This window comes from Dysidea avara, chromosome 6, assembly GCF_963678975.1.
Source record: "Dysidea avara chromosome 6, odDysAvar1.4, whole genome shotgun sequence".
NCBI lineage: Eukaryota > Metazoa > Porifera > Demospongiae > Dictyoceratida > Dysideidae > Dysidea > Dysidea avara.
The window spans coordinates 6,154,659-6,175,761 of NC_089277.1; the positions used below are offsets into that span (position 1 = coordinate 6,154,659).

Consider the following 21,103-nt stretch of genomic DNA (forward strand, 5'->3'; position numbering starts at 1 on the left):
CACTCACTCACTCACTCACTCACTCACTCACTCACTCACTCACTCACTCACTCACTCACTCACTCACTCACTCACTCACTCACTCACTCACTCACTCACTCACTCACTCACTCACTCACTCACTCACTCACTCACTCACTCACTCACTCACTCACTCACTCACTCACTCACTCACTCACTCACTCACTCACTCACTCACTCACTCACTCACTCACTCACTCACTCACTCACTCACTCACTCACTCACTCACTCACTCCCTCCCTCCCTCGCTTGCTCACTCACTCACTCACACAAAGCCTTCAGCTGCTGTGCTAGTAGTATGGTCACGCCTACTCAGTGAGCCAGCACTGGGACACCTGTGTGCTACTCAGGTGCTAGAAGTCAGCCAGGGATGTGCCCACAATGGTCGGCAGTGGTCGGGACCAACCACCACTCAGATAAAATAGCCACCACTCAGATAAAATAGCCACCACTCAACCAAAAATAACCACCACTATTACTCACCATTCAGTACAAATGCACCACTAACTTTTGTAATTATAGCCATCCTAAACCTCAAGTCTGTTTTATAGCCACCACTATTCTAAACCTGGGCACATCCCTGGTCAGCGTAGGCAAATTCTCCTGGGGCAGGACTGGTAACCGGCAGGAGGCTGTACTATATCTCACAGATGAAGATGTGGGCACCCAAAGTCCCACCTGGACCTTCACCCACTGTGTGAGACATGGACAGTTGGCATTGGCCTCCCCAGTTAATACCAGGTACCCATTGATGTACAACTGGGCACACATACATGAATGAATGAACGAATACACAACTGCACACAAGCACCCACACAGACCCACATACACTACACACGTATACTACAACACACACACACCTCACGAGCTGGTATTGGAGGTCCAACTGGAGGTCTCGCTGTGCAGGAAAAACAGTCAACAATATCAACACATTGTCATTTGTAGTGTGTGGTAGCATACTATCAATAATAACAACAACTGGTTGCTTATAGTGACGTCGTTGAGTTGGAGGACTAAACACCTTTTGACAAGGTTATTTGCAGAATATATAATACTAATACTAGTATATGTACAGTTGGACCATGCAGTTCCATTATCTGAACACTTGTGTACCTGTTCAATCACAAATGCATTCAGATAAGTATTCAGGTAAGTTAATTTGTTGGCATAACAAAGTCCATAGATTTATATACAGTGCTGCTCCACTCAACTACTCTAATAAAACATACATAAACAACTCACATAGAATGTACATAACCTGTAGACTTACCAAACCACGTACAACTGGTCCTCCCAAACCAGCTACTGTGTCTGAACTTGTTCCCACATACTACTTGCAGTTTATCCCCAGAGTTACCTACACTTTGTAATACACTAGCTTGTACTGCTCTTATCAACATCATAGATATAACAGGAGGCATCAGACAACAACTAACAAGTAGTTCACCAATAAAATGTCGATATAAGTATATAAATGTAGAACCTTTCACTTTTTCAGCTTAGGAATTTTGTACAGGATCAAGATACTCTAATAGAACAGTCATTTACTGATTTTGAACAACAAAAACAGCATTTTTCCTATACAGCAACACATCCTCATGTACATTGTTGTTTATGTATATAATATTATATATACCTCTACACTCCCACACACATATAATAACATAGTCAGAGCCACTCATTCATTGCATCTTAGTTAAGACACTAACTGATGAACTCTCACGTACAGCTCAAATAAGAAAATCACACAGCATTAAACTGAGAGATCTGTAAATTTAGCCATATTATTTTTTCGTAACCACAAGTTTTATAATTAAAAAAGCTCAACAATACTATTGAGGTAATGGCTGAACCTGCCAATTATAGTACTATTAAAGAGGTGAACATGTGTTCAATCCCAATGGTTTTGTACGGGAACAAGTATGTTTTCATGTTGTAAACATGCTTGCGCACCTGAATAGTCCATACTAAATGTATAGGATATTTTTAAAGCCTAGTAACTTGCTTGTTCTTGTCTGTTTGAGCAGCTGGCCCTTGTAACAAGAATTGTTAACAAGAAAGAGGGCCCATGTGAACGCGAACAGACTATAGTTATATAATACTTTAGATACCAAGATCAAGGGAACAAAATGATTTAGTAACCCCGTACACCTGAGGTTGTAGCGTCCTGAGAGCAGCGCCCTCGTTACTAAGGGCCTGAGGGGTTACTAAATTGCTTAGTTCATGTTGGTCACGGTACAAACTTATTTAAACTATGCATTACAATTGTTTAAAGTACATAACTTAACAGCCATAGCATGAGTGTGGGGTGAAAGAGCAACAAACAAAAAAAAAAAAAACAGCCGAACAGTGAACACTCGTCCTTAAGTTCCTATGGCACCCACAAAAAATAATCATTCGAGGGGTGGGTACCTGTAACCAGAGTAACCGCTACAGCTAGATGCGCTTAGTCTACTATTTGTCCAGAATTATTTGTCAAAACACAGAGAAGAAGAGTACTACAGTGTATAAGATGAAAGCAAAGTTCAACTCTGCTCCCAAGATGCTACTCAATGATTGATGACAGCCAAAATGCTGGCCAGCTCCACTAATTTAAGACGAAGTTGTTTAACAGTCAGTGATATATACAATACTGGAATAAGATATAGAAAGACACTAAGTACTGCAGTGTATCTTTTGTTGTGTTATTATGTACAAAACGGCACACAAGTGACTAAGTGAACATGTAAGTGATTTACTGTAGTAAACCTCTAAATGAGCTGTACTTTAGTCTAAAGAAAAGGTACAAGTGTATATATCAACTAGTGTGTGTAGTGTGTTTATGTGCGTGCATGCATAGAGTGACACAAAGTTTTCGCAGAACAATCATGTGTATACCAATTGCTGGCCTGTGGGTACATACCTGATCTACACATTTTTTCACAAGTTTTCTCATGCAATAACATGAAAAGGCCAGATATTAAAATGAGCAGCATGTCCAGTGGCTGTGCATCTGGTTTCCTAAAACAGTCACCATAAAAGCACACATGTGCATGCGAGCGTACATCTATCTTCATTTGTACGCACTGACGTATGTGAATGAAATCAGTTAATGGTAAAATTAAAGCAGCTAGTGTAAAAACTGAACAAGCCTTTATTAAATTTCCACACATGCAGGGAAGCTTTGCTCAGAGGTGCTTCTTTTCGCCAAGTAAAAATAAGGGTGTAGTGATATCTCCGGACTTTGGTGAATGGCCTTCCAACTGGACTATAAGAGAGCTATGTATGTATGTAGCAGGCACCAGAAATAGTGCATCATTTCAAGTATCCCCTATGTTGTATAAAGAACAGACTTGAGGCTTTCTCTAAGGAATTATCATACAAAACATGATTCATGGCCACCATTTCTATAAGAATATGGGAGCCCCAGTTGGAGAGATGGTGAATTACAAGAGGGAATCTAGAAAAGTGATGTGTTAGTGCTGTGAAAGGACCTCGGAAAGGATAGAACTCATTGGATCCAGAATGTGAGTGGCACTAGTTCAGCCATCTGTCAATAGTTATAACTATGACACGTTGCTTGGCAAAGCACTGGTAAGTTATATTTTGTGAAAATAAAATCATGTTTTAACATGGCACTGTGAAAAGAAATTGGGAAAATCCTATTTTAGTTTCCAACAGTGAAAACTTCATACTGCAAAAAAAATCCCTGCACGTACAGTGCATTGAGTACTTGATTGTACATATTATTACGAAGTTGGCTAACATACACAGTATAGCTAATTTTATAAAAGGTTGATTCCTTGTGTGTTGGGGATAGTATTAACTGAGAGTCTGGGGATTTTTAGAAGTGACACATCACACAGATTCAAATCTAATTAGCTTACGTCGAAACTTTTCATCAGGTGAATTAATGGCAGAGTCCAACTTCAAGCTGCGGCCATTCACAACACGACCCTGTAAATTCCGTATTGCACTCATGGCGGTTTCAACATCTTCATATTCTCCAAACCCAAAACCACGAGGTCTGCCAGTAGCTGGGTCATTCACAATCCTACACAGAAATTAATATTACCTATCAAATGAGTTCAGCCTTACTTGATACTGGACACTGGTCCTATCTCTGACAATACAGCAGACAGCTGCTCTTCGGTTGTATCAAAAGAAATGTTAGCAACTACAATATTGGTGCGCATTAATAAGAACATCCTACACATGGCGCCAGTATAAACATTCACTAACTTATACAAATGCACGGTTTACTAGTATCAGTTTCTTACTAAACACGGAGCGGAGAGCTCGTTGTCGTTTGGGATCCATAGTATCTGAGTGATCAGAGTGATCACGTAACATGTCATCTCTAAATGGACCATGGGGAGGTGGGAAATCACCACGATGCATCATCGATTGTACAATTACGACAAGTTGGGCAAACAGTTGAGCACTTTGTCAGTATACCATATTTATAAACTCAATTAGATTTGAAATATTGCAAAAATAATTGCGATATAATTATCTAACGCATGCGCAGTATTATCACGAAAAAAACGTAGGAGAGCCAACTTTTCATCACTCTTCAACAATCCTGTATTTGTGTATGTGTAAAAAAGGTATGTACTAACAAAGTTCGTACGTGCATAGTATTATAATATGCTATTATCTGTGTCCTGGCATTCCTCCGTTGTTTTGCGAATAATTAACTATTTGTTGAGTACAAGTCATTTCGAAAGTCTTAACGATAAGTCTTTCGTCGTGACGATGTTCACAAGTCGGGATGATGTTCACAAGCGATATTTATTATCGATCATTCTGGCAGCCTGCCTCTTCGCGAAAAGTAAGGGTTAGCTACCGGTGAACCATAAATTCTAGCTATATTCCCTACCCAGGATTGGAAACTAAGGCAATTAACACCAATCAACAGTTTCACTTATGCACTTGTCAATTTCATGCCCCCCACCCCCGGGGAAGGTGGGGGAATACAGGGGATTTGACAAATCGTGGCGTCAAATTCCCCACTACTGGAGCAAAATCGGCTGTCAAATCCCCACTATGTCCCCACCCCCTAGTAGGGGATTTGACAACACCTCAAGGTTGATAAGCGCATATTTCATGCATGCAACTAGTAATTAACCTGGTATACACCTGTAGCTAGTAATATTATAGTGAGTATGATTTTATTGCCGAAATGCAACTACCGAAAATCAGTCAGTGAATTGGACAACTGTCAATTGCCCCAGGGGTGGGGACAAGAAGCAATGTCAAATCCCCACCTGGGGTGTGGGGACGCCCGGGGGTGGGGGGGTTGGGCATGAAATTGACAAGTGCATTAGCGTTGTACGTGTAATGGCATAGTTAGGGTCCGCAATCCGAAAAATCAACTTCTACAAATCAACCCCCCTACCATTGTGGGATATTCATTGTAGTACCCCATTGCTTGATCCACCATGAAACCGGAGACACGATTGTTATCTTCACAGAAATATTGTTTTCAGTATCTCGCAAGATGCAAAATTTATTTTTAAAATTTCTTGCTCCACACAAAGGACTGGATGAAACTTGCTATTTAGCCAAATCGTATCCAGAGTTGCTGTAGTTTAAAAGTACACACAGAAATAAGTAAAAGATTTGCTGGGTGCCCTGCACAGGGTTGCTTTCTTTGAAAAAACTGACAAAGAGATACGAAGTTTCGAATTCAAACTGCCCTACCACCCAGGGCAAGAGAAGCCAACTCTTCCTCATAGTGTTTCGATACAGTTGGGTGCATAGTCTGTTTATGCTGTTAGTTTGGAAAAGATTTGAGACTTCTCACCATCTGGGTGATGAGCGTCAAAATTTCCTGCAGCATCAAAGAATTGTGTCGCACTTTCTAGCCATTTCCAGAGCTTCTGCAGCCACAACAACCATCAATTATAAACTAAAACAATGGCAAAAGATGTCCCTGAACGTTTGGTAGCAGCGGTTGTCAATTATTATTTCATCCACGGCTTCCACGCCTCGCTCTAAGCTATGCATCAAGAGAGGCAGCAAAATCATCCAAATTTGACTTCACCTCTCACGCTTCACAGCAGCTTCAAATCTCCACTAGATCACCCTACATCACCATTATGCTGCAAACCATCCAAAACCAAACCGAAAAAGTACAAAATCTTTCATTTTTGATTCGAGCTGGGTGGAGCTCCTGGTGAGCTGCTGGTATACTGCATCAGATGAAATCACAGAAACACCAACTACTACTACTACCAAACATTTTGATCCATCATTTATTATCATTCTAAAGAAAATTAAGTGACCAGTGTGGCATCAGAAGTACTGGAAAGCACTGTGGTACCATTGAGAGAATCCCTTGAAATGACGCACGAAAATTTTGACGTTTTTCACCCAGATGGTGAGAAGTCTCAGATCCTTTCCAGACTAACAGCATAGACAGACTATGCATCCAACCTTATCACATCACTATGAGGAAAAGTTGGCTTTTCTTGTCTTGGCTGGTAGGGCAGTTTGAATTCGAAAATTTGTGTTTCGTTTTCTGCTTTTTGAGAGAAAGCAACCCTGTGCCAGAAACCCAGTGAACCATTTGCTTATTACTGGGCGTACTTTTTAACTACATTAACTCTAGATAATATCTAGCTAAGCAGCAAGTTCTATCCTGTTCTTCGTGTGGAGCACAAAATTTAAAAAATAATTTTTGCATCTCATGAAATACTAAAATCGATATTTCTGTGAAGACAACAATCGTGCCTCCGGTTTTATGGTGGATCTAGCAATGGGATACCACAATGAACATCCTACAATGGTAGGGGGATTGATTTGTTAAAGTTGATTTTTTGGATTGCGGACCCTAGCATAGTGTAACGAAAATCAGGTTCGTTAGTAACTACCCATTAGAATTGCCCCTTTATCATCCGCCTACTCCAAATAAATTCTCTGTTTCCCATCCACCGCCTGCATGCGGTTACCGTCAGCTCTGAATATTCCATTATTCCGTATTCTTCCATTATTTTCCTGTTATTCTTGCATATTATCAAACTCACTAAAAGACAGTGTCAGCTCACGTGTCAGCAGCGGCACAAACTTCACGTTTGTGTTACTTTTGCAACTAAAAGGAAGGGAAAACCTTAAGCATGCCAGCTTTGCATGGTTGTGGCAGGCAAATAATGGCTTGAAAAGCTGCCAATCTTATAATGAAATAATGGAAATGGACCGCCCGCCTGCATGCAAATATGCCTGAGTCCAGGACTGGAAACAGAGAATTTATTTGGAGTGGCCTTAGTAATAGACCTTTAGCACTTTCTAGACCAGATCTATCTGTTTACAAACTGACTTCTGACTTTAATGCTACACACTATTCCAATGATTACCATCCATTCATCTCTTCATTCAATTCACTAGTACCTACCAGTTCCCACTTTTCCCCCTTTACCTTGTATTCATTCTTCCCCGCTATGCCCAGCATCTCCCTTCCAACTTGACTGTATATTTAGTATAATTATTTTAGCTCACATGTGTAGTTCATTAGTAAATCAGGAAGAGATTGTGCAGAGGAGCATCGAAGACTCTCAGTGATGGATGATGAATGCTCGCTACGTCTATAGCACCTAGCTGAGGCCTGTAACGAAATTTTTGGTCCGGGGCAAAAATTGGTCCAGCTGGACCATTTTCAGTTGACCAAATTTAGTCCATCCGGACCAGTTTCAGCATCCAAAATTGCAAACTTAGTTGGCCACATGCACCCCTGACCACTCGGACCAACATTGGTCGACCAAAATTGGTCCGGGTGGACCACTAATGCATGCCGCCAATGATGCATAGCTATAAGTTGTTTGTGACAGATCACTGCAGCTGACTTAGGTATCAGGGGTGGATCCAGGACCTGGAAAGGGGAGGGGCACAAACAGGCCAAGTTGTAGGTGGTTGGGGAGACCCAGATTCTCTTGTTAGTAGCTCCATTTTTGAAGCACCAAATAATACACCTCTTAGTAGTATCTCACTGTTGATTTTTACTATTTTGGCCTTTGCAGATGGTTGTGAAGTCTTAAAGCTGTTTAAAAGGCTCTGAATGTCTTAAACAGCAGCGACACTGTAATTATTTTTAGAGGCGCTTAGTACACACGAAGGTGCTGGGTGACAATTTCATAGTTAGTTTGACTCTGGTTCACTTTGGTTTCAGGTAAATTCATATAAAATGGTGCATATTTTCGTAAATTTTATAAATTGATCTTGGCCTGACAAAGTTTAGTATTTTAATCAGATGTATGGCTCCTCCATCTTGTCCTCCACAGGGTGAGGTGGGGGGGGCATTTGCCCCAAATGCCCCATCCTGGATCCGCCATTGGGTATAGCTATTCTCATTTATCAATCTCGAATAATGAGCATTGCAGGCATTATCACTGCATGGATTTGTGCTAAAGGTTATCCAACAAAGACACGGATCACTGCATGGTATCAGCTAGCTGCATTGGAGGTGCTGAACATTGAGATACTCTAATAGAGCAGTCACCTTTAACATTCATCAGCAGGCACTGATCCAGAAATAAATGAAGGTACCCATGGCTAGCCCAGATTTTAAGTTAAGAGTCCTGAATGTCTTAATATTTACATCAGGGAAGAGCTGACCAGACATGGGGCCAAGTACATGAGTACTTATACTTAAGTACACTTAAGTACAGATTTGAAGGTACTTGTACTTTACTTAAATACTTTCTTAATTTCTCCAATGTACTTGTACTTATACTCAAGTACTTTGCTAAGTACTTGTATGTACTTGAGTACTTAAAGTACTTGTAAGTACTGCAAACATTGTACGTAGTTTGTACACAGTGGGTAAAGGTGCAGTTTACAACTTTTTGCGATTCTTCTACTGCCTTCCCCAACCTTACTATGTACATGTTGCCACGATTAATGATGTCATAGCATTCTGGCAAACAAAAACAATGCTGCTATTCAAGTCAGTGAATTTTAAGAGTTTAAGAGAGAGAATGGTTGACAAAAACCAACCCCCTAGCGCACTTACATACTACAATACACTGAATACAGCATATATTTTACTACAGCAAAATGTACTTGTACTTTACTTAAGTACTTCCAGCATGTACTTGTACTTTACTTAAGTACTCTCTTGATTGCTGCTGGAGTACTTGTACTTGTACTTGGAAAATTCAAAAGTACTTGTACTTTACTTAAGTACTTTTAAATGTACTTGGCCCCATGTCTGAAGCTGACACTGTTTTTGTTTGGCTTGTACAGTGAAGTGCATAGTAGCATGTGCACTATGCTCTTGTGCACATTATAATGTCTGATCATGCACCAATGGTTAGAACAATACACCTGTAACACCTGCATGTGCATATACTGCACATTCCTCTCTTTTGTATGTAATATATGTAGGAGATGATAGCTTAGGTTTTTTATTTATCAATTTATTAAGACTTTACAGCACAAGTGCTGAAAGTCTGTAGGACACCTGGTCCTACAGCCTGTTTAAAGTTGTTACATAAAGTGTGTTTGAAAAGGTGGAGAAAGGACCATGGGCAGCCTCGAACCTGCAGTCATCCGATTAATGCTCGAACGCTTACAGGAGTCTGCCGGGCAGTCAGGATGTTTTCTCCTTGTCAATTTCAAGTATATATACTGTATATCCATAGGAATTCTAGAGAGTTTTGCTCCATTAAATAACTAAATGTGAACTATCATCTCCTACTGATCACATGTCCCCACAGGAATAAATATTGTCTTAAAAGTTATAGCTATAATATTCCCTGTATGCTTTTCACTACTTAACCAACTTACTAATTTTCACCTGTTCACATACTACATACACATTCCTCTCTGTTCTGGATATGATATATGTAACTGTTTATGACAATGGGTAGCTATTACCAGATTAATAAAAACTGACCAATGGTCAGAATTTAACAACAAATTAAATTCTGAGCTATATAGCTATATGTGGAAGTTGAAGATAAGACATATTTTAATGATAGCATTTGTATAGCTTTTATGTATATCTACCGACCTCAAGTATCAGTGATCCAGCATATAGGCTGGTGATTTCCATCATGTTGCTGTTGTTGTTCGTCAACACTGATAGGCTGGATGAAAGATTCAACAAAACACTGCAGAGCATGCTTGTGAAGTTTATTGAGTATATGAAAAGATACTTTGGAAGAGTATCTTGATACCTCTGTTTTTGCATACAACTTAACACTGCATACCGGCATGAGTCAACTCAGTATTCACCTTATGAGTTTATGTTTGGAGGAAAACCTCTACTTCCCACTCGCCGGGATATTGACATGGAGAAAAAGAATGCAGGGACTTTCATAATCCCACACTGCTTTAAATTAAAGCAGTATTAATTTTGTGGCTGTGTTCATCGCTGCATACATGAAATTTAGTTTCTAACTACTGATAGCTATACATTTTCTGTAAATCAGCTTGGGAAATGAAACTATACTACTCGTAATAATAGTTTCCAGGCTAAGTTGGCTGCAGTGATCCGTCACAAACAACTTAGCTATGCATCATTGGCTGCATGCGTTGATGGTCCACCCACGGACCAACCAAAATTAATCCGAGTGGTCAGGGGTGCATGTGGCCAACCAAGTTTGGGCTGGACCAATTTTGGATGCCAAAAATGGTCTGGCTGGACTAAACTTGGTCAACCAAAATCGGTCTGGCTGGACCAGTTTTGGTATCCAAAATCGGTCCAACCAGACCGATTTTTCTGTGACAGGCCCACAGGTCATGCAACAGTGGATTGTAGCCCTTACCCACCTGGTGTTTAACTTGCATTACTCACCAGGCCTTCCACTGAACAACTAGTTATTCAGTGATCCCAATGAGTGCACTCATTAGCTACATAATATGTATTCTGCATACTGGATCTATGGATAGGTACACTTCCAGTACTTTTGTTATTGCTGATCTGTAAGTACTCTTACCTTAATTGTACATCAGTATTGTTTTCATTACTTCCCTTCCTTGTAGCAATTTGCAATGGATCACACCATTTATAGCATGACACATCACTGCAAGCTTTGCATCTTTTATTTGTAATTGCTAACGACATTTTATTGAGTTACTGACATCTTTTTGCAGCTTGGAATAATTCCAGAGATAATATGAAGGAACTTCAGTATGCTGTTAATATGTGTATAAAATACTACACAGAGAATTTAACACAATAAACATGAATGATGTAGACTAGATGACTTGACCCTTAGTATTTGTTGGCATTTTCTAAAATGCAGTCATAACTCACGATGATTTGGTCCAGTTTTGAAACATCAATTGATCGACGTGAGTTATATCTGCACATGACAGTTAGAGCCTGCATGGCTATATCAGATGAATGTTAGAGGGCTGCCAAGTGTCTATAGAAAAGCAGTGCCACTAAAGCTATACCTGTATGTACAAACGGGAGGAAAAAGGTATAGTTTGGGACAGATACACTAGACAATGGACACCAGACCCATTTTAAAGACACAGTATGCAGTATGTCTCTGTGGCAGATGGAACAGTTGAAAATTATTTTGGTTTGCAAGTGTTCGGATAGCCATAACAAAGAATACACAATGGCTGAAGAGATCATGTGGCAAAGGATTTATAGCTATGCATATGACAAGAAGTAACTAGCATCAATTCATTACTAGAATTGTCACACAAAAATTCACATCTCAGTTTTACATCAAACAATAGTATGATCTTTAATTTATTCCTTATACATGTGTAGTAATCTGCTATCTACACAATATAGTCACTTCGGTAGAAATCAATAGTTACAAGCTGCCAGCAGCAAACCCATACCACAATTCAGTAACCTTATATTATTTACACAAAAAGCTGCATTCATAGTCTCTATAGGCCAGTGATTCCAGCAACACTCATCGCTTTTCTCTAATATGCTTACAAAGAAAGTGTATATAACTTTACATAAAGTTATAAGATATAAGACTGCTATGGTCCTATGATTGTTATGAAGATTATTTTAATTGGTGAATTCAAGAGACAATGCATGGACACTAGATGGTGACCATTGAGATTTCTAGCATGGACATACAGTGTCATTCTCTTTGGTTTGGACTTAAAAATTCAGCTTGATGACTCTTATACTCTTTTCTGCCTTTAAATAAAGGATATATAACAGTAAAATGTGTAGACAATTAAACTGAATATAAAAATTTTACATAAAATTTATAAACACAAATATTTTGCAGTATTGCTTATGGGTACCAGACAGAAAACTCCATGTGAACCATTTCTATAGGACTGAATTCCTAGAAATACATGACAAATCCAGCAATAACTACTCAGACAACACTTTAAAACCTCCAAAGTTTGGCATTGCAAATCGCAGATTAAAAGAATCTTTTGCTGTAATTTAGCCTAAAAACCAACTTTGTAGGGACTTAACCTAGTCAAAATGATGCAAAATTGATTTAGCTGTTACTTGGGATAATTTACAGCAGATTTGGACGTTTCCTCAGAGCTCAAAAACCTCCAAACTTTCAGGGCACGATAAATGGCAATTCAGTAAACAAAACGGATAGTGGCATAGATTTTCGACGATCATTTGTTAGTTACACAACTGTATTCAACTTACCATGATTGGAAATCTTTCAAATACAATGGCCAAGACACCAATCTGCTTTTCCTCTCATCTTCTTCATCGGTAAGACAAAACCATATTAATCAAAGGAAAAATGTTGATTATTTCAACACTGATGGTTTGTGGTTTTTGGACATGAATGCCTACAATCCCGGGTAGGGAATATATAGTCTATGGGTGAACACAGTTACCGTATCATTTCAAAAGGAATTCAATTAGACTGCGTACATAACTGCTGGTTACATCAGATGATTGCCCTTCAATGGCAATGGACTTTAACCCCCCTACACACTACTGTATAATATCTTATAGGAGGAGTTAGTTATCATGCAAAAGGGTGTCACTCCAATAGCCACTGTACTATGATCTGTGACCATGGTCAAAGTGATAGGTCATAGAACAAGACTGATTTTACATGAAGGACAACGGTCAAGCTGTTTTCTCAGCACGGTCAAAGCTTCGCGAGTAGTAGTGTATGGAAATATAGCAAAAATAAATGGAATGAGGTCAATGGTCAAGAAAAAGTTTCAGCAAAGTCAACGGTCAAAGTTGAAAATTGATCTTGACCATCTCTGACCATGGTTGCAGATCATAGTGCAGCGGCTATTGGAGTGACACCCCCTTGTCATGGTTCTTCGCTAATAATATACCTTTGGGGATGCCATAGATTGCTATGCCTGCATATGCATATGGCATGCTTGGCCAGAGCTGGGGCACCTTATACCATGTAGTTGTTATGTTGATATGTTATTGTTAGGTGGAACCCACCAGTACATGCATCATGTGATTGCTACCCCGAATATTTAGAGTGATAGCCATAGCATATCTGATATTAGTGAAGTGGATTAGCTATAAAATTGTGTGTTTTAGTGATAAAAGAACCAAATTTGGTGCAGAGGTAGAGGATCACCTTACAAACAAATCTGGATATTGGGCCAATGCAGACCATGCCCCCTTTGATAGGTTACGCCACTCAACCACACTAACAAAATATTAATACACAATAAAGAAAGAAAATGAACATGAACTCTCTACCATATCATAATAGAATTACACTAATTCAACTATTTTGGTATAGCAGACATGGCCAAAGTGCACTCTCTGTGTAGTATTTCTACTGAACACTGTTGTGACATAACTATGAGCAACTGCATTATTAGACTCTCATCATTTGTGAACTCATTTGGTGTTTTATGCAATCATGTAGATGCTCTCATATATTTTAATTCATTGAAGTGCTAAAGATAGGAAAACATACTGTATAGGAAATACTGTATCTATTCAACCATATTATTGCTATCCCCTATATAACATCCTGCATGTACTGTACATATGGCCAAGGTAAAATCCGCAGTAGTGCATTGACTATAAGAAAACCATTGTATGTATATGCATAGCTATACATGTAGTGGTAAACATAGCTATCTGGTCAATAAGGCCATTGGAAGCCCCACCCATTTTTAGATATATCACTAAAGCCCTTTAAGAGGCAATACACAAATATGATGAACTTTGTCTATTACGTACATGAATTCTACAGTTTACAATTACTTACATAGATTCTGTAGTTTGTATATACTATTACCATACCTGTTTCACTGCCATACAAGTCCCTCTAATAGTGACTGCCCCATACATGGCTCCCTGACAAGTAGCTCTCTCTATCGTTCTACTGGCCAAATGCTTGGGAAAGATAAACCTTTTTTGGGGTTTCCAGTGGGTTGATCTTCTTACCCCTTACTGCTACAGGCCAATATTTAGAGGGAATATGGTTATAGTCACCCTCTGTTAAAATTTACTAGTACATTACACTTAATATCAAGGTACAAATATTCAATATAACAGTCAGTTATTTTTAATTAAAACAGTTCAGCAAAAATTGCTGAAATATCACCATATTAAAGTATTAGCCATTCAAGTATACAAAAATTATTTTAGATAATTCATTGCACATACCAAATAATTCATTGTACATATCAAATAATCATTTTGAAACAAATGGCCTACCATAAAGAATGTCCCTAGCTATTACATGCTTTCCATGCAAAATGTGTTTCAGAAGCATACCCCATACACCAAACAGAAAAGGATCCTGCTAAGAATCCTGGTTATGGGCCAGCCCCGTGCTAGCCTTAGTAAACATGATACTTCTTAAAGACTAATGTGAAGACACAAACACTGTAGCATTATCCATTGCTCAGCTATACATATTAAAATTCAGGCTGTTATGTTTCCAGCTTTGTTAGACATAGTAAGAAGAAAGCATGGAATACTGCCAGAGCTCACAACTGCACTGTTACTATTGTATCACATACCAAATGATCCAATGGAACATGGTACACACATTATTCAGAGGTTTGCCATCCTGCTGTATGACAGGACCAGTAAATGTGCAGACTATACCAGCTTCTCTCCATATCCATGATTCAGGAACTGCTAGCAGTAGCCGCCTCCATACTTGGTCTCCCTGACTCTCTTTGTTGTTCTAGAGTGGCCTTGAGATATGCAAGTCCCTTTGAGAAAAATTTTCATCTTTGTGAAAAATTTTCATCAGATTTTGTTAATATTGTCTACCTGAGGATAATGTAATAGCTAAATATTACCTAGTTAAATTTTTGTAAACTAGTTATTGAGTACATGTATTAACCACAGGGTCTATGTAGGTAATTACAAACTATAAAATAATTTGAATTCATATACAGTATGTAACTAGACAAGGTTCATAATAATTATATATCTTTAATGATTGTTTTTCATGGTATATCTAAAAGTGGGTGGGGCTTCCAATGGCCTTATAAACCAGAAAACTACATATGTTTATCACTAAACATTGATACATATGCATGCAATGTTTCCACTACTGCAATATTTACTTTGACCATATGTCAGTACAAGTAAATAATACAGGACGTTATATAGGAGATGGTTGAATAGATATGGGACCGGATTTGCAAAAAGGCACACTTTACATGCCTGCAGACCTGCGGTTCGAATCCTGGAGTAGGAGGGATTTTTTTCCTTTCTTTGGCCCTTTTCTGTTACACCTTATTGTTAGCTAGGTCAAGTACTGTTCTTAGGTTTCCAGTTCCAGTTTGCTAGGTTAGATAATCCTAAGGCTGCAGCACATGTTGCTGTCAGACCTTCAGTGCTGGTCACTGTAAAGCTTTAATAACAATAACGAAAACACTTGACTCCTTAAACTGATTAGCTTTCAGTTTCAAACTGCAGCCATATACTTAAACTGCACTCATGGAAAATTTCAGGCAATTATATGCAATAATAAAAAAGTTATGAAGCTTCAAAGTTAAAAAAAATGTGTCAAATTTTGTGTGCCTTTTTGCAAATCTGGTCACAGGATGTGCAGTATGCGTTCTTACCTTTAACACTTCTTAAATAAATTAAAGTATATGGGAGCATCTATACATGATTGCATAAAACACCAAATGAGTTCACAAATGATGAGAGTCTAATAATGCAGTTGCTCATAGTTATACTGTCACAACAGTGTTCAGTAGAAATACTACACACAGAGTGCACTTTAGCCATGTCTGCTATACCAAAATAGGTAAATTAACGTAATTCTATTATGATATGGTAGAGAGTTCATGTTCAGTTTGTCATTTTCTTTGTTCATAGTGTAATTAAACATTAACATTTTGTTGGTGTGGTTGAGTGGGCGTAACCTATCAAAGGGGGCGTAGTCTAGCTGCATTGGCCCAATATCCAGATTTGTTTGTAAGGTGATCCTCTACCTCTGTGCCAAATTTGGTGCTTTTATCACTAAATTTACAATTGTTCCACCTCACTATATAGCAACTTGCCTATATGAGCCACCTTGTATCAAGGGGCCTGTATGCTTGTATTCTTGGTTCCACCTGTTATAGTAAAGTGGGCATAGCTCAGTTTCATTGTGATGGGTGGCATCTCCCCCTGGTCATCACCTCAGATCTCAATAATTTCTGGTGGTCAGGGGGATGTTGGCTCTTTGATTGAGCTGATGCTGACTGGGTCTCCAACTGTTAACCTTGGGTGGGAATGTGCTAATATATATGGGAGGGGGTAGCTGAAACACAATCACTTTAACGTTTGTAAGTGTTGCTATGTGATTCGGTTACCGTGGAGATTATTAGTAAATCCCCCCAATTATGTGCTCACGTGAAGTGATAGTAAGTGCCTCTTGTGTTTAATTATAAGCGCTGTTTGGGTGGTAACCACGTGTAAACCACAAAAGGTTTGAGCTATGATGATTAATGGTTTTTGCAAAGTTTGTAAAAAAATTATCTAACCCCCCTCCCAAAATGTAGAAGAAAAATTTTTAAAAATTAGGCTGAATTTTGAAGGCATATATTTCATGATTGCGTTAGGCAATCTTGCTCAAATTTGGTATGTGGAGTACTGAAGGTGGAAGACGTTTGCACTTTAGGTATGATTTAGTGCTGAGTGATAGTAGAAAATTCACTATCACGATATATATTGAAGTACTATTCACGATATGATAATATCACGATAATTACATTCAGTCAAGTTCCAAGTATTCAATGCAATTAACACCATCATAGATTACTATTTGCTTGGTTTTCTTGTAAATGCATCAACTAGATAATTAACTGTGTGGGCGGCTGATATTTCTACATTTTTTGTTGCAGCCTTGCAGCCAAACTTTTCCATGATAAAGCAAGCCAAGTATTTATAAAACAGCTAAGCCAGCTTCTCAAGCAGCATTTTTAGTGGAATTCTAGACCCTTCACAAAGCGATCTACTAATTGCGTGGGTGGCCAATAATATGCACAGCTTGTTATGGCATTGCAACTGAACATTTCGAGAATAAGCAAGCCTAAAGAGTTACAAAACAGTTAAATAAACTTGGTAACAATGTTTCTAGTAATGTTACAACGATATCACGATAGTAAGCTGTAATTATCATATCGCAATAATGCCGGATTATTTGATCGTGAGTATCGAACTATTAATATTATCGCTCAGCACTATTATGATTCCAATTCGAGAAGGAAGCATAGAGCTACGTATGTGTGAAATCATGTTTTGTTTCTTCCTGTAAAGATACTCACGGTGTGGCGCGCTGGCTTTCTTGGCTGCACAACACACTACCGTGTGTCTTGATAAATACCTCAGTTTTAAGGTAAGGCGGGGCAATTTTGTAGATAATTTGCTTTCGTGTTGATAACTTGTGATCAACACTATCAATTGCTACCAAACTTGGTTACAAATACCATGTGTTTACGTACTCTATGCATACCAAATTGTAAGTGATTCGGTATATCTGATAGGGAGATATGGTACAAAATACCTGGAGGCGTCAAAAAACGAGTGTGGGGTGACTGTATACGTAAAAAGTTTCGAGGTGGAAAAGTTTCGTCAATTTCGTAGATCACCTTTCACCTACAAAATTTTTCCTCCAAATCCAGATTATATGCATATAATTAGCTATTGTAACTGCCTATCTATGAAAATTTTCCTCAAAATCTTGCCATGGTCGCTCATCTACGAACGTTTTCCACCTCGAAACTTTTTACATATGCAGAATTTCATAGAATTCTGCTGCAAGCTACGAAGATCACCAATCCCAAGAAAACTATTTTACTTTGGTACGAAACACACTACAGAGCAAGGTTAGTCCTTAACACAGCCACAGATACTTTGCAGCACTGCATTTCTTGCTCAATGCACAATCATTCAGTTGCGTTGGTTGAGCCGCAAATTAAGCTTGGTTTCAGAAATTGGTAGCTGCTAATTATTAAAACTAAGCAGGTAAAATTATTACAATGGCACTAATGATTAAAACAAGCAAACAACTTGGAGTGAGCTTTGGTATGCAATCAAATTTTTGCAGCAAAATCATGCTACACTGCTTCAATCAAACTGTGTGTTTTGAAAAAACCAGCAAAGCCAGAATCAGCCGCTTTAGTGCAAATTAATCCCCATAGCCTAATGTATCTTCACCGTAAATGTTGACTGATTTGATACAATTGTTGGAAAGTTAAAGTCCAGCAAAGTTGAACATGAAATTGCTCCACCCTACCTTACAATATTAAATGAAGAATCGTTTTAGATGCATGTCACTAAGCAACTGTAAAGTTTAATTAGCTATGTGTCTTATAATTAATAGGTTAACTCAATTCATATTATCATGGCTGCTAAGGAAGTAAAGAAACCTACTACAAACTTGACATGCCCAGTCTGTTACCAGTTGTTCAAAAACCCCAAGTATCTGCCATGTTATCATTCCTATTGTGAAGAGTGTCTGGAGAAGATGGTGGTACAGTCCAAGATCACATGTCCCGAGTGTAGACAGGAAGCAGTTGTTCCTGCAGGAGGAGTGAAGGAATTGGCTAGCAATTTCTTCATCAATTGTATGGTGGATGAGTTGGTACTACAACGTAAAGTGGAGGGTGAAGAAGAAGTGAAGTGTGATGAGTGTGATGAAGATGAGCCAGTGGTGTCTTACTGTCCAGAGTGTAATGTATTTTTATGTAATTTTTGTAATGATAACCACAAACGCAACAAAAGATTTCGTGGCCATGGTATAGTGACTTTTACAGAATTGAGATCCAATAAAGATGTTCACCTTCAAGCTAAGGCTGTAGTTCTGATGTGCAAGAAACATGACACAGAGTTGTTCTTCTACTGTGAGACATGTGAGCAATTGGTGTGTTTGTACTGTACTGTGAAGGATCACAATGGACACAATTATGACACTGTTAAGAAGATGGCTGGCAAGCACAGACAGGAAATAGAGGAGATCAGTGCTCCAGTAGAAAAAATGATTACAAGTCTCTCTAAGGCTCGTGATAACATTGACAAGATGAGGGTGAAGATAAGACAACAAGGTGAAGAAGTGAATAAGAAGATTGATCAGCATTATAGTGAACTGGTCCAAAAGTTAATGGAACAGAAAGTACAGTTAAAACAAGAAGTAGATGACACAGTGTCACAGAAGGAGAAAGTAATGACAACACAACTAGAAGAAGTGGAGTATGTCCAAGCAGAAATGTTGAGTATGAAGGAACTGAAAGATGCTGTGGAGAAGAGCTCTGACCAAGAGGCATTGTCTGCAAAGAAACAAGTGATTGATCGCATGCAACAACTAACTGACAAATACCAGAAACTCAGCACTCTACCTGTACAATCCACTGTATTGCAGTATGTACCTGGCAAAGATTTATTACCACATGTTGGTCAGTTATTCACACATGTTGATCCAGCAGCCTCTGAGGTGGTAAATATTCCTAATGAGGTGATAGTAGGTTCACCATTATCAGTAGGTTCACCAAAGGTAGAGTTCACCATCATCACGAAGTATTCTATTGGTCATCCCTGCTCCACAGGAGATAGTCAAGTATCAGTACAGGTACAATCCAGTACTGGAGAAGTGACAGCTACACAAGTTAGGGATAACAATGATGGTAGCTACACTGCTTCTTTTGTAGCTCAGCAAACCGGAGAGATGAAGGTGTCAATATTTGTCAATGGGCAACACATTAAAGAAAGTCCTTACAACATTGTTGTGGTTTACAAATATGCTGCCATGAACAAACCTAGCAAAATTGTAAACTACAGTGGTAGTATGGGTGAACCCTGGGGAATTGCATTTGGCCAGAATGGTACATGGGCAGTTGCTGACCACTCCAACAATTGTGTATATATTTATGATGACCACAATCGGTTGATCAAGCAATCGGGTTTTCTTGATTATCCTACGGGTATTGCCTTTGACAATGACAATAGCCTGTTTGTATCTGAATGGCTTGGACATAGAGTAAAGAAGCTTGACATCAATGGAAACTGCTTGCTCCAGTTTGGCAGCCAAGGAAGTGCTGAAGGCCAATTACACTTTCCTTGTGGTATCACAGTACACAACAATAGAGTATATGTTGCAGAGGATAGTAATCAATGTATATCAGTGTTCCAAACTAATGGTCAGTTTTGTCAGAGAATTGGTGAAGGAAATTTAAGTGTGCCTCGTGATGTAATTGTTCATGACAACCAACTGTTCATTGCTGACAAAGGTCACTGTTGTGTATACATATTTACAATTGATGGTACTTACATAAGCAAATTTGATGCACAGGCAAATGGACAGGATCTACTGAGTGAGCCATGGAGTATTGATGCTGATCCAGCATGTTTCCTATTAGTTGCTGAGTATGCAAATCATTGTATATCAGTCTTTGATAAAGCTGGAAAATTCTTGTGTTGTTTTGGATCCGAAGGATCAGCTGATGGCCAGTTTAAGCAACCGAATTATGTTGCAGTCAGTCCTGATGGTAAAGTATATGTTAGTGATGGTGGCAACAAAAGAATTCAAATATTTTCTGTTGTATAAATAATTGTACACAAAGACATTGCTGGTTGCTTTTGTAACTTACGCTATTTGATTAGAAGTAGAAATTGTACATTAAGATTAGTATAGCTGTGTATAATATTATTGTATTGATTTTTTTTAGTGATGAAATATTGTTAATGTTTAACTATGA

The 21,103-nt window shown here is 38.7% G+C and overlaps 2 protein-coding genes across 2 annotated transcripts in view; one reads left to right on the forward strand and one right to left on the reverse strand.

Annotated features, from left to right (window-relative positions):
* Positions 1–4,496, reverse strand: part of LOC136258977 (cleavage stimulation factor subunit 2-like) — an 18,535-nt gene extending 14,039 nt beyond the window's left edge. Inside the window, exons 1-4 of the mRNA XM_066052371.1 lie at positions 4,282–4,496; positions 4,100–4,178; positions 3,889–4,055; positions 883–920 (exon numbers count right to left, since the gene is read on the reverse strand). Of these exons, the coding sequence (XP_065908443.1) occupies positions 883–920; positions 3,889–4,055; positions 4,100–4,178; positions 4,282–4,405 (408 nt within the window). The 5' untranslated portion in view covers positions 4,406–4,496. The remainder of the gene's footprint in view (positions 1–882; positions 921–3,888; positions 4,056–4,099; positions 4,179–4,281) is intronic.
* A 39-nt stretch (positions 4,497–4,535) lies between these two features.
* On the forward strand, positions 4,536–21,099 carry LOC136258716 (tripartite motif-containing protein 2-like). The gene is made up of 2 exons (XM_066052057.1): positions 4,536–4,611; positions 18,736–21,099. Exon 2 carries the CDS (start codon positions 18,757–18,759, stop codon positions 20,950–20,952), a length of 2,196 nt encoding a protein of 731 aa, XP_065908129.1. The 5' UTR covers positions 4,536–4,611; positions 18,736–18,756; the 3' UTR covers positions 20,953–21,099.
* The last annotated feature ends 4 nt before the right edge of the window (positions 21,100–21,103 follow it).

What these genes read in the sequence shown, in the direction of transcription:
- LOC136258716 (XM_066052057.1), top strand. Translation starts at nt 18,757, where the DNA reads ATGGCTGCTAAGGAAGTAAAGAAACCTACTACAAACTTGACATGCCCA.